Source organism: Mytilus californianus, unplaced genomic scaffold (genome assembly GCF_021869535.1).
Source record: "Mytilus californianus isolate M0D057914Y unplaced genomic scaffold, xbMytCali1.0.p SCAF_9, whole genome shotgun sequence".
Classification (NCBI taxonomy): domain Eukaryota; kingdom Metazoa; phylum Mollusca; class Bivalvia; order Mytilida; family Mytilidae; genus Mytilus; species Mytilus californianus.
In genome coordinates, this window is record NW_026262745.1 from 22,416,175 (window position 1) to 22,431,200 (window position 15,026).

General features: G+C 31.7%; 2 protein-coding genes across 5 annotated transcripts in view; one reads left to right on the forward strand and one right to left on the reverse strand.

The window, feature by feature from the left end:
* Positions 1-3,344: 3,344 nt before the first annotated feature.
* On the reverse strand, positions 3,345-12,684 carry LOC127716119 (COMM domain-containing protein 8-like). The gene is made up of 5 exons (XM_052222202.1): positions 12,564-12,684; positions 8,693-8,848; positions 6,851-7,003; positions 5,984-6,139; positions 3,345-3,591 (listed from the first exon to the last, which is right to left on the reverse strand). Exons 1-5 carry the CDS (start codon positions 12,630-12,632, stop codon positions 3,568-3,570), a joined length of 558 nt encoding a protein of 185 aa, XP_052078162.1. The 5' UTR covers positions 12,633-12,684; the 3' UTR covers positions 3,345-3,567.
* Positions 12,685-12,737: 53 nt separating this feature from the next.
* The window catches only part of LOC127716118 (phospholipid-transporting ATPase VD-like), a 56,770-nt gene continuing 54,481 nt past the window's right edge, over positions 12,738-15,026 (forward strand). For 3 of the 4 annotated variants that reach the window (XR_007988766.1, XM_052222200.1, XM_052222199.1), the window contains exon 1: positions 12,738-13,630. Coding sequence is in view for 3 of the 4 variants with exons in the window: in XM_052222200.1 (XP_052078160.1) it covers positions 13,230-13,630 (401 nt within the window). In the remaining variant the exon portion in view is untranslated. The remainder of the gene's footprint in view (positions 13,631-15,026) is intronic. The other variant, XM_052222201.1, reaches the window with a different exon arrangement.

Below are 15,026 nucleotides of genomic sequence, written 5' to 3' on the forward strand. Positions count from 1 at the left end.
CCTGAACAGGTTTGTCTGTACTCAGAGCAAATATTTAGGTGAAAACACAGGCATTTGTGTTCACTCGTTAGGATGAACCTTAAGGAAGAAAGAATTTCAGCTCTCATATAAAATATTTTGCAACTAAATATCAGATGTTTGTATGAACATGAGAGTTTAATAGAAACAAATAGCAAGCCGTGTATTTTTATAACAGACAGGCAGATAGTATTTTCTTGTATCATAAAAGAACTACATATAATTAAACATGTAATTAGAAGGCCTAAAAGACCAAATATTATTCAAAATTCACAGATTTTAAATAAGTAAGTTGCAACCCAAGATGCATAAACTTTTCAATTTTAAGTATGGTCATTCATACTTTAACAATATCACAATATCAATATCGTGGCCTAAATTTCAATTCACACTAAAACCTGATTAACAATGTCCATATAGGAGGTAAAAGAGAGGCAAATGATATATAAGGGATATTCAAACTCAAAAGCTTAAAGTCGAATGCAAACTGACAATGTCATGGCAAAAAATGAAAAACGTTAAAAAGACAGCATAGAAAACACAACATAGAAACTAAAGACTGAACAACACAAACCCCACCAAAACCGGAGATGATAGCAGGTGCTCTGGGATGGTAAGCAGATCCTGCTCTACATGTGGCACCCGTAGTGTTGCTCATATAAGTACAATCCCGGTTATAAGTCTAATTTGGTAGGTCACTTTCGAGGGAAATAGGACGGGATTATGGCTAAAATTGATACATATATGTCGTCATCGGTGAAACAGATATTCCATAACGGTGAACCAACTTGTGAAGGCGTCCGTAAAATGGTCGATGGGATGATTTCAGCTTCACCACTTGGAACTATTGATTTAATAGTTTCCTTGAAAGCAGCAACACTCTTTCATGGAATTCATTATAAGAAATCCAAATATCGTTTCAACTGGAAGATATATACTCCATATGCAGGAAGCTGAAATCATTTTTTTGTCGTAAAGTTTAGTTCTCAATCGACCCTCTTGTTCCCATGAGAATACCGATTGTTTGTTGAAAAGCACGTCTTCCAAAGGTTCAAAATAACTGAAAAGCTGAGGTTTTGTGCGTACAAGATCAATGTTAATGATTTGGATAGAGGTTTAACTGAGCATTTGGCAGACCCAGCAATATAGCGCTGTACGTGTCAGTTTGAAAGAGTTTCTTATACATACATATATAAAATGAACTTTCAAAGATTGTATTGCTTGTGATGTTTTATTGTTCTGAAAATATATGAACTGTTTTATGTCAAACATTAATAAATTTACTCATGTTTTGGACATTAATTGATAAAAAAAACAATAATTGAGAGCACATCTGGTAAAGCAGAACTTTGCATGTTTGATCTTTAAGAAATTGAACACAATGTCTGCTTCCATAATGGAAAGATTTCAATCATTTCTAAATTGGCCAAGTTATTAAATTAGGGAAAATTTTGGAGAGCTTTTACAGTCAAGTCTTTTTTTTTACAAATCTTTGCATCTTGTACATAACATTTAATTTTTTTTTACAAATCTGCACTTTCTATAAAAAATTTGATTCAAGAAAACAATGATGGTTTACAGGTAACTATTTGTAAGCAATACAGCTCAAGGACTATATATACATTTATTGTTAACTTTTCAAAATTTGTATAAGGTTTTGGATTTTTAAATATTTTGGCCTTCGGCATCACTGAAGAAATATTAATTGTTGAAATGTGCATCTGATGCAGTAAAATTCGTACCGTTAATGTTATTTCAAAGATCTGTTAGAGTTTATACAATCTTAGTCCTTCTCATAATGCAAAAGTATTAAACATTAGACTTCTCTATCCTTTACACAGGTTCGTATTCTAAATTTCCAACTTTTCTTTCATAAAAAGAAAAGCCATGGTAGTTACAAATATCTTGTTTTTTTGGGGGGAATAAACTATACTTTGTAAGGAACCCACTCTGATGCATACAAAGAGTTCTCTAAAACTAACATCATAAATGATGATGTTTCCATTGACAATATATTTGTTTTGTTTGAAGCACTTGTTTTTGAACTTCACATTTTGCTATACAGATCACATCTTTTCACTATATAAATCAAAGTTTGGTGACTATGTTGATTGCATCTATCCCATTTACTAGTAATTTGAAGAAAAAAAATATTTCAAATTTAAGATTGCTTGACAATGAGGTAAAGTTGAGAACTTCCATTGTGAACTCTCAATTTCTGTTAAGAAACATGTCAGAAGTGCCTGTGTAGGAAGTATATATCTACAAGTCAATAGAATATTTCAGCATTTTCAGGGGTTGCATTTTTCTGTCATAATTTCTGTAATAGAGGTTTGCAACATATAAGGAAGCTATTAAACCAAGTATTTTTAAAGGTTAAGTTGAAGTAAACCCTCTGAAAGTTTTATGGACGTCATCATGATGTAGTGAATTAGTTATGAAATACCTGTAACACAGATGACCACTGCCATGTTCCACTTGTTACTTACACAATCTGGTCTTCTTTTCATTGATTGTGATATCATTTAATGTACTTTATCACAGGATTTTTACTTGCCATAAGAGATGCCACTAGAGGAACGGGAACTCTAACCTTCCAGAGTTATTGGGTTCAACCCCGTGTTGCTCAAACTTTAGTTTTCTGTGTATAGTTTTGTGAACTATTGTTTGTTTATTTTCTTCTTTACTTTTGTGTTTGTCTTCTACTCATTGTTTTTATTGCCACTTGTTATCATCTTTCCCCTTTTTTTAAATTTTAGGAAACTAGTTGTTTATTTAGCTTCTGTGCTTCATACAATATGGGGGCCTTGGTGGCCGAGTGGTCTAAGTAGTCATACCACTGTATCACTAGCCTGTCAACACTGAGGTTGTGAGTTCGAATTCCGCAAGTGGCAGGTGCGCTCGATTCCAATCTTAATTGACTAGGATTGTCACTTTTCCTACTGAAGGTCGGTGGTTTTCTGCAGGCGCTCCAGCTTCCTCCACCAACATAAACTGACTTCCACGAAATAGCACAACAGTTTTGAAAGTGGCGTTAAACACCAAATTATCAATCAATCAATCATACAAAATGTCCCTCGGTCAACACATTTACACAACAATAAATTTCCAAAAAGAAGCATTTGATTCTTAAATACAAAAAGTCTATATACCTTTCCGTTACCACAAATATGAATTAAGCGACTTATGTACCAGTTCAGACACAGGTTTTCCCCATCATTCATATGTCTAACGGTAAAGTATTTTTTAAGCTTTAATTGAATAAAGTCCTGTTTATATAAAAAGCTGAAGAATCAACTCAAATAATCCTAACAAAATATTAGCTCTAAAGGTAGTCAATCTCTTTATTTATTTGAGGTAATAAATATAATACATCTCTTAGAGTATATACTACACACTTTTTAATGTAAAATTCTAACTTATCATCCAACTGTTCTAATGTCAGTTAGGATAAAAAAAAACAAATGATGGTTTTATTATGTCATAATATTGCACTGTTACTCATAGCAGGATATGATATTCATTTATCATCATTACTGTTTGCTTACATCAGCTCTTTAACTGCTGAACAACCTGAAATTAAATAATAATGCCATGATTAAGACTGGACTTTACATACTCATGTAGTACTGTAAATTCAGAAATTATTGCATGTGTTTATTATTGCGATTTTTGAAAAATTGGAAAAAATGCGAGATTAATTATTTCGATTTCAGGAAAAAGTGAATAGAAATATATGTATTAGATTTCATAATGTGAGTTCTTATTATTGCGATACTCATGCAATTGCATAATTCGCATTAATAAAAACCTCGCAATAATTTCTGAAATTACAGTAGCTTATGAGAAAGCTAGATGCATACAACCCGAATGGCCTGTTCCTGTTCTGTTCCTAAAATACTTCAATCCTTGACTCTAATGAACTTTGCAAACATTAGTTACTCAATTGTTTCCTCTTTTTTATTTTATTAATGCAGTCAGATTGGAATACACAACTTGTTCTGAAGATAAAAGGTAAACAATACAAGGGAACAATTTTGAATAGTATGACTCAAACCTTGGATAAGCCTAAATGTAAAGTCTAGTCCAATTGACCAAAGCCTATCAATGTTTGACTGTATATAAAAATTCAATTAAAAATAAATATAAATGACTAGTCATATTTTTTCAAAAGTTTGTGGTTCAAAATTTGATTATAGTATATAGGATTATCACTATATCAAATAAAATCTGTATTGTTCTGACAAAACAAAAAATGTGTTGTAAAGGTTTCCTGATCAAATAGGTCAACCTAACAATTCTATCACCTTGGGCAGTATGAGAGTTCAAAAAAATAAGCATCTGTCCAAAAGCTGACCTGGTGCACTTGTCTTGGGCATATTGAAATTTTCCCAGAATAAAATGGAATACAATGTATTTAGAAGCCATCTTATCAGAAGTTACTAAAAGGGTCTGTAAAAATCTTGCATAAGAATATCCTTAGGTGACTGTGTAAGAATATTGCCTTAAATATGACTTTCAAAAAGTCTAATAACTCTGGAAGGACAAACCAGATTTTTTTTAAATCACCGATCTAAACAACAGTGCAAAGTTTGTAATAATGTGATCCAAGTTTACTAGTGCTAGTGTGTGACATGTAAAACTTTGCCTTAAATCTAACAGTTAAAGTCCCATAACTCTGGAATGACAAATCAAAGAGTATCTTACTGTCTTCAATTCCAACAATTGTGTTAAGTTTCCAGTAAATCACTCCAAACATACTCAAGTTATGGTACAACGTGTTGAAAATAAAATCTGACAGTTAAAGTCCCATAACTCTGGAATGACAAACCAGAAATCGAAAGGCAGTATATCCTAGTATCAATCTCAACAACAGTGTTAAGTTTTAAGACAATCAATCGCAGCATGTTAGAATTAGTGTGTGATATGTGAAAAATGTCTCATAACTCTGGAATGACAAAATCGGAAATCATCAAAATCAAGAGCTTTCTATTGTTAATCCTTATGTTATGTTAAATTTTCATGAGAATTAGTTTTTAAAATATGTGAGTTATCGTACAAAGTGTGTTGTGGGACAAACAGATGAGGGACAACAGTATACCATAATAAGTCCTGTCTATAAGGGGCTTAAAAACCATAGTTTTTTTTTTTGCAGTTAACCATTACGCTATTTCTAAATTAAAGTAAAAAGCTTACCTCATCGTCTATTTTTAAACTACACATTATGTAAAATTCTTATATTTAGTTGGGATTATATACAGGTAAATAAAAATGTAAACTAACAGATAGAATTTTGAAATAAAAAGTGAAAGAATAATTTTTTTAAAGCTTTTGTTAATATTTACAGAAAGAGGAATAAAAGATAAAAGCACTGTGTAAAGGGAAATTTGTGTGAGTGGTGTATTTTCAGTAATTTTATGATTAACATTAATTACAAAAATTTTCCCTGGTGTAAAGTTGATCTTCATGGGAAGTCAAAATCAATGTCAAGAAAAATGTGAAACTAAAACCTCATAAACTGGATTCTCATTTGAAATCGCAAAATTTAAACCCTACTCAAATTAGCCACTTTACAGTACTACTGGGAGACATTTATTTTGATGCCTACCAAGTTTTTGTGGATTGTACTTTCAAGGATATTTAATCCACCATTTTCTACATATTAAAGGAAATGCCTGTACCAAGTCAGGAATATATCAGTTGTATTCCATTCGTTTGATGTGCTTGAGCTTTTGATTTTGCCATTTGATAAAGGACTTCCTGTTCTGAATTTTCCTTCAAGGTAGGCATTTTCGGTATTTTACTTTTTATTTCGAAGTTATACAAAAGTCTGCATACAAGCTTATAGAAAATGTGTACTTAGTTGAACATTTAAATGTGTGATTCACCTTTACTCATGAAATCTATGACAATTGATATCCAACTAATGATAATGAATCCACAAACATATTTGCATTGTATTTACCTTATTTGCACCTTCCAAACTTGTGATTAACTTTTTAAGATCTTCTCTGTTTAACTCTATGGAATGTATTTGCTGGCCTTGTTGACTTTGGACATCTAAGTCTAATGATGTAATGGGTTCTTGAACAGAGGCTATCTTATCACTTGATAGGGCCAACTACAAATACAAATATATATGTTTTATAAGACAGCAATCCAACAAAAAGCATTTACATGAAACTGTCTAAATCAGTAAAGTATATGGAAGATTTCAGAATATGAAATTGTTGAACAAATTTACTTGGTTTAATTCTAACATTTTTTTTAAATGTTTGTAACATTTTTAAACATTGTAGAGAGTCTAATAGTGACAAAACTTGAGTGATTGCTGCAGTAATTTTATTCATTGACATTTTTCTGTGCCAAGGGTACTGTTATCAGTCGATGAATAAAATTACTGTAGCAATCACTCAAGTGTTTTCATTATAAGACTCTCTACATTTTATGTATTTTATTGTAACAACCCACCCCTGAGGTATCCACTTCTGTCATACTACAGATTCACCAGGTGTTGGTTCACTTTTAATTTTAAACATTGTATAGCAGAAGAAAAATTATTTTATTCTTGTTAGTGTCCCCACAAATGTGTAAAAATCCTATAGAAGGCAAGGTTTATTTTCTAATAATAACAGCCTACCTTTTTTCACATTATACCTAATGGGTATCTTATTAATGCTTGAGCAAAAATTCAAATATAAATTGTCTGAATTGGTATATATATTTTTATGTGTGTGCCACGAACTTCAAAGAAGAAGCACAAATCATGTGTCTTCTTGTTTATATATTAAATACAATTTCTATTTTTTTTTTTTTTTTCAAATTAGCTAACCTTAACCTGCCAGTCAAAGTCAGTGAGGACTGCATCTGATATAGAATTAGTTTCTGTTTTTAATGATTGTCGTATATCATCTCTCCGTACACTTATCACATCTAAAACTATCTGTTTATGTCCATCTGGTAAATCTGACAATATCTCCAATATCTACAAAATATAAATTATGAAAATTTATTTTTTAAGCTACCTAAATATATAAATATTATGTAGAAATCTCAAGTTTTAAAATGAATATAACACTTTATAAAGTTGGTGCATTCAAACGTTTTTTGGGATATAGTTTCATCAGGAATACTCAAACCTCAAAATTAGAAAGCTACTGAATCTCCTTTTGACTAGTATAGAATCTACCATAAAGGATAATACAATTTTGTTTAATCTATCTTAATCTTGAACCTAATGTAAGATCCATATCACATCATAGTAATTGTAACAACAGCAAAATAAGAATCCAAAGGCAAATGATATGAGATAGGATGGTATTTTTACTGTATTTTGTTCATTTTTTTTATGGTTATCTGAAGGCCAAGTGGAAAAGATGTCATGCATTTTCAGGACAAAATTTCTGTTTTGTCAGTAAAGAGAGTTAATTTGTTTATTATAATGATTTTAAAAACTTGAAAGTAGCAGTAGGTCAACTAATAATCAGATTTCCTTTTGAAATTTTGGTTATCATGATCTTGATTTGATGAAGTATTTTTAAGCCCACCTGGCCTAATTGGAGTTATTGCCCTTGAACGACGATTTTTATCTTTTTTTTTGCGTTTTTGCCTAATATCTGAAAATCTATTATAGAAAGATAGAAACTTATATAAGCAAAAGTGATCAGCAAGACAAGATCTACAAATATGGTCGCAGTCTTGAAATCGTCTGACAACCCCTGATTAGAGTTATTGCCCTTTGATTATGATTTTTACCATTTTTTTGCGTTTTTGCCTAATATCTGAAAAACTATAAATATTTCAGATAGATAGAAACATAGTTATGCAAAAATGATCAGCAAGACTTGATCTACAAATAAGTCAAATAGCGGAAATCATCATTCAACTCCTTGTAGGAGTACTTGCTCTTTAATGACGATTTTTACCAATATTTTACATTTTTTGTCTACTAACTTGAAAACTATATAAGATAGATACACACTTTAAATAGCAAAAATGATCAGCAAGACAAGATCTACAAATAAGTACAATTTTGCTGAAATTGTTGGTTTACTCTTTATAGGAGTGATTGCCTTAATTGATATTTTGTTTACCGTTTTTTATGTTTTAGGCAAAAACTAAAGAAAATAGAAACTGTAAACAGAAAAATTATCAGCAATACAAGATCAAGATAAAAAAAAAAAGTTGTCAGGAATTCTATTCTAGTCCACAATGTTGAAGAGAGTCCATTGTTGGAGATGATCATAGACCTAGGTGAGGTACACAGGCTCTTTAGAGCCTCTAGTTTAGCTAACTTTTAATGGATGAATTTATATTGCAGACTCTGTAGCTGGGTATTTTGTGTGACGTCAAATGGAAGTTTATAAAAAAATGTTCAATCATATACATCAAAAACAAATTTTCAGTCCATCTAAACTGACAAGTGGGAACACTTTTTTTAAAATTTAAAACAGTGTACATATAAAAGATAAATCATCATTTGTTCTTTTTTCCCTAAAAAAATGATTTTGATTTTTGTTTAAGAACAGAAATTAATGTGATACCCTTTTCAAACTTTTGTATCGAGTAAAAAGACTACCTTCATTTACATCATTGATTACAATTCAAATGGTGAGTCTAAACTTAAACTGATAAGTTTATGATTAATATTTAATTCTTCAGTAGGGTTCCTGACCTGATCTTTTGTAATTTCTTCTTTAACAACCTGTTTTACTAGTCCTGTATAGGCATCTGACAAATTCCACCACTGGGGTAGTGTAAAGACTTCTCCATACTCTTGATAGATTGGTCGCCCAAGTTTACATATACCATCAACAATGCTGTGAAGGACCTACAAATATATAAACAACCTACATATACCATCAACAATGCTGTGAAGGACCTACAAATATATAAACAACCTACATATACCATCAACAATGCTGTGAAGGACCTACAATTATATAAACAACCTTTGAAATACTATGTTCAAGAAGTTAAATTGATGTATGGAAGTAAAAAGTTATGATTATTTTTCATTATTTTTTTATTCTGATCTTTTTTTTTCTTTGAATGATTAAGAAATACTGTGGATTTAATATCATTCAAGGCATCAAGGGGTTCCAATTTTCATAAACATTTTGTATTTTATGCATTTTAAGGGTATATGTGAACCACTGATTTAATAAATGTTGCACATTGTAAATACAGCTGTTTCTCAAACCACGCCTCTTTTGGGGAGATATATAATATTCATAGATAATTAATTCTGTTTACATACTGGTTCCCAGATATGATCTCTATGTTTCATCTCATAGAGACATAACTTGGGAATGTTACCAGTAAATATACATATGCATATCGATCAAATTGAAATCTGTGGAAATCATAAAGTCAAGGTAGGGGTAGTAAAGAATTTTAGTGTAAGTTTAAACTCTTGGAAGTCCAGGGCATATAAACGTTGAAAATATGCCGCACAGCCCTATATTTTTACCTTTGAAAAAAATAGTAGTGCATATGAACTTTCCATTCTAGGATATAATTTTTTTCAAAACTTCATAGTAAAAGTGGTACAGTTTTAGCCATAAAAGGAGTTCCTATGGGAAATTGCATTGTCGATATTTACAGAAATGCAATCTATAGGCTTGTATGCAGACTTTGACAAAACAATGAAATCAAGTATCCACAATTTTTTTTTCTAAATCTGCAAAAATTAATACCCACAAAAGTAAAATAAAACATATCAAACAACATAACAAAATGTCTGATACAGTCAATGAAAATATTCTACTTAAGAAATTTATTTGAAACAAAAGAAAAAACTTTCGATACGGCACTAAAAAAATTGAATCAGTCTATAACCATGTCATGTCATGATAAGAGACAATCACAAAAACAGAATTTGCCAAAATTTCCAATTGCATTTAACTAAAACAGAATTGATTTTTGACAATGAAAAAATAATAATACACATACCAAAATAATAAATATACAACTATAATCAATACACTAAAATGTCCATGTATGTGTGTGTGTTCCATTGTATTTGTAATAAGTATAATTAATATAATTTGTCTTCTTTCCACTAAATACATTCATCCCAACTACTGAAAGAAAAACACAACACAAACTTATGTTTGTTGACTAGCTCGAGTACGCTTAACATTATTTTCCAAGTTATACATAGCATGAACAGCACAATTTTAATAACTTTCTTAAAATATCCTGGATTTCTACCAAACTTGGACAGAAGCTTGTTTATGATCATAAGATAGTATCCAGAAGTAAATTTTGTTAAAAAAAAATCCTGTTTATCTGTATTTTACTTATAAATGGACTTAGTTTTTCTGCCAGTTAGCATTACATTCACTCTGTAGTTAAAGTTTTAAAAATTTTAATTACTTTCTTAAACTATCCTGGATTTGTACCAAACTTGGACAGAAGCTTGTTTATGGTAAAAAGCTAGTATCTAGAAGGAAATTATGTACAAATTTATTTCCTGTTTTTCCGTATATTACTTATAAATGGACTTAGTTTTTCTTCCAGTTAACATTACATACAGTCTGCAGTTAAAATTTTTAAAACATTTATTAGATTCATAAACCATCCCGGATTTTTACCAAACTTGGACAGAAGCTTCTTACAATCAAAAGATAGTATCTAGAGGAAAATTTTTAATAATTTTTTCCCCATTTTTGTTGAGCCTGAGACTTTTGTCGCAAAAGCTAGACATAGCGATCCTACATTCCGTCGTCGTCTGAATTAAGGGATAAATCATCAAGCAATGTAAAAATTATCTTATTTATCATTTGTTCATTCAATAAATTTATGTTTCAACCAGGGCTTCCAAAACGGTCGTACTTTTCCCGGACATGACCGATAAATTATAAATATGACTTGTTGTTCCAAACCTGAAACGGACATTTAACGTGGTTTGCCATTTTAACATAATTCAGAAAAAATTGAAGATTTTGCGATCTTTTTGACTGGACCTTTAGCCTTAAACAACCTTAAAAGTGACATGGTGAATAAGTACTATCAAAACAAACACTACTTTAATACCCTCTCATTACAATCAAGGTTAATTAGTTGTCAGACAGTTGAAATTTACCTGTTCAGGTGACAGGTAAACTAATATGTACAGGACATTGATCGGTCTATTTGAAGTTATTTTCATAAATTTCAGCGGTTTGCATCTAATTAATTTAATCAAAAAGATTTTAAATTATCAAAAATATGCATATAAATATGATTTGATGAAAAATTTCAAAAGGTAGTTATAAAGGTTTTAAGCGAAAAAATTGTCAAGCCACGTTTTTGAACAGAGTACACGCGTGCACATGTATGCAGTTGTGAGATTTAATTACGCATCCGAATTCTTCATAAATGCCAAAATTATCATTGATACCTTTATCTAACGTTCATTTCAAGTATTTTCTTGAAGAAATGACGTTGGAAAGAGTTACTTAAACTCGATTGTGCTTTGTAAAAGTACACGGATTTTTCATATCCGTCTCTGGTCCGTGTTTTACCATTGTCAAGTCAACATCCAGTAAAAGAAAATGTACCTTCAAAAACGAAATTTAAGATTTCGACAACGTTATTTTGCACAAATAAAGATTCTAAGGCAGAAATTAGTACGCTAATGTTGCACACTTCGAATGATGCACTGCCAATTTAACAGTTTACGTCAGTACATCGAATTTGTATCAAAAGTCAAGTTTAATATCGTTTTTATGTCAATCATTCATTGTTTATATGATGCCCAACTGATTAGCATGATTGCCTTTTGTTACATAGTCTTAAGGGATCAAAATCGGGATTAGACAAAAAATGTCCGGCTGGCACAAATTTTTTTTGGAAGCCCTGGTTTCAACTCTTTTATAAATCTATAGATTTGATTGCATATTGTATTCATTTTTGACAAGCATAACTTTATTCATACATTTCAAATGTTTTATTTCATTAACTGTAAATCTATTATGTGCATTCCCCTATCACACTGAAAACATAGACGACAGCAAAAGTAGGCGAGACACTGGGTTCCGCGGAACCCTTACAAATTTTTCTAGTTATTGGTGGTAATTGCTGTTTATTTGTCTGGTTGGAAAACCCTACAGCAGCCAGGGTACAAGTCAAATCGGCACCTGGTCAAATCGGCACCCATAGAAAAATGGTTGAATACACATAAATTAAGTTGAATGAAAAAATAGACATACAGAAACCACCAAAAAATGTTAATAAGTCATCATATTTCTGGACATCCACTTCTTTATCTTAATCTTTTTGCTTAAAATACTGAAAAAAGATATATATTCAACATATTTAACATATGTGCCGAAATGACTACATCGGGTGCCGATTTGACCAGATGCCGATTGAACCAGGTGCCGATTTGACCAGATGCCGATTGAACCAGGTGCCGATTTGACCAGATGCCGATTTAACCAGGTGCCGATTTGACTAGAATTCTTCCCACATAAAGAACTTCAACAGTTTAGTTGTGGATGAATAAAAAGTGTGAATATGTTGTATATTCTTAAGGGTTTCTTTTTTGCTTAACGTACACGTTTGGTCTGCTTAGAGTCAAGTTTCCCTAAAAATATGAGACACTCCCTCTGATTCTGGTCTGTCATTTTGAGATCATGTGCTCAACATGAAATCACGTGATTGAACAAGCACCTGTTGTCATCTTCGTTTTAATTGGCGCATTAGCAAACCTTTCACCAATCGAACACGTCGTAACGACTGGTATCTATGTTGTGGTGACGTAGTTGTGTATGTACACAAAGAGTGTTGTAAAAATCGATTAAAAAAATGCATTCCAGTTTGGGACATGTGTTTGGAAGTTACCCTGGGTGATGTCCACCCGAACGTTAAGGTTATGGTTGTCTATAACTGATTATTAAGTCAACCATGTCTGTATTGTAAACCATGACATAGGACACTATGACGGAATATTTGGTTTTACCTTCATTCCAGGTCATGGTTGAAAAGGATTGCAAATCTGCAAGACGTTAACATATGAATTGATTGTAATGGAAATTAGCTTGATTGTGGAATATTTATTTGAAAAGGAATTGTTATTTAGTTTAATGTGATTATTCTTGAAATGTGTTTACAAAATATGTTCACGTGTTGGCAAGGTATAGGTATAACCGGAAACGAGTGAAATACTGAAATTTTTTTTACAAAAACTACAAAACAATTTGATCAGCAATATAAGAGTCAGAATGGGAAATTTTTTTGACAAGACTAACAAATCTGGACCAAAGTCACGCACTGTCACACCAAATCATACTCAACCACCTGACTTGGCCCCTAACGCAAAGGGTCACCCTAATAGGACGTTCAAATCAAATAGAATTAGAACGACAAAGTACTCAATAATAACTTTCATACCAAAGAATTTGTTTGAACAGTTTCATCGATTTGCTAATTTGTATTTCATATTTGTGGTATGTTTGAACTGGGTACCACAAGTTGCAGCATTTGGAAAAGAAATAGCTATGATTCCAGTGATATTTGTTTTATTAGTAACTGCTATTAAAGATGCATATGAAGATTTCAGAAGATACAAGTCTGATAAATGTATAAACCATAAAACTTGCAGAGTCTACAAACATCATTCTAGGTGAGTGCAAATGTATAATATTGAGTTTTTGTCTACTATTTCACAGTTTATGGAACATGGACAAATGATAGTGTAAGCAGGTCATGGTGTCAAACAGACACATATTCTTGTTGGTTATCAATTACTTAATTCAGATTGATATGCTTTTCCCATGATTAAACTGCCATTGTATTTTATAATAATCTTGATGGACAGGGCCCTCTAGTTAACTGTTTTAATGCTTATTAGGGGTACATGTACATGTATCAGGAATGTGGCTAATGATCGCTAATTAGTTTTGCTTGTGTTGACACCTGACAAGTCACAGGAGAATATATATCTCAAGTTCAAACAATTGTCTTTTATAATACATTATTCGAAACATCCTGGCATTTAATACTTGGAAGTTGGCACTGGCTACCATTACGTTGAAATGTAACAATAATAAAAAAGTAATTGTTATATTTGTGTCTACGCAGGCCATGATCTTGCCGGTGAAATGGCGATTTAAGTCGCCAAAGAATTTTGAAAATCGCTAAATCTCGCCAGCCTATTGACTTCATAGCGAAGTCAAATCTCTATCAAAATCGGTGAAGGAAGACAACTTGTGATTTACAAGTCACACAGGTAAACAAAATTGGCGACTGACAAGGAAAATTGAGATTTTCAAAACGACCAAGGACTGTTACTGACATCGATTAAATGAAATAAATACAACAGCAACTTTGAACATCCTCGGATGTAACATTCAAAACTATTCAAACTGGAAACTGAGCGCCTTTTTGAGTTATCATTTTACGATAATTTTCATCTGAGGATGTTGCGAAATCACTCAGCTGATTTATTTTATTTATATTTCTTACGAGTTGATCAGTTGTACTATTCATTAGGTTAAGGGTGGGAATTAACGGTAGATTTTTATAAGACCGCAAAAAATTTTGCGGTCGTATATTGCTATCATGTCGTCAACAACGTCGTCCAAATACATTTGGTTACCGGACAATAACTTTAGTAAATGTAAATAGATCTAGAAATCTATGAAATTTAGACACACGGTTTATAACCACAAAAGGAAGATTGAGATTGATTTTGGGGTTATAGTCCTAACAGTTTAGGAATAAGGGGCCAAAAACGGGCCCAAATAAGCATTTTTCTAGTTTCCAGACACTAACTTGTGGAACAGTTTATGGATCTCTCTAAAATTATACCACAAGTTTCCATACCACAAAGGGATGGTTAGGATTGGCTTTGGGGGGTTATGGCTCAAACCGTTTAGGAATTAGGGGCAAAAAAAGGGGAAAAACAAGGGTTTCCTGGTTAATGGACAATTCGCAACAGCATAGTGTATTGCACAAAAGCAAAAAATTGAATATAAATTCAAATCATATAACAAATTTTAAGTTCTTTGACTACAGTT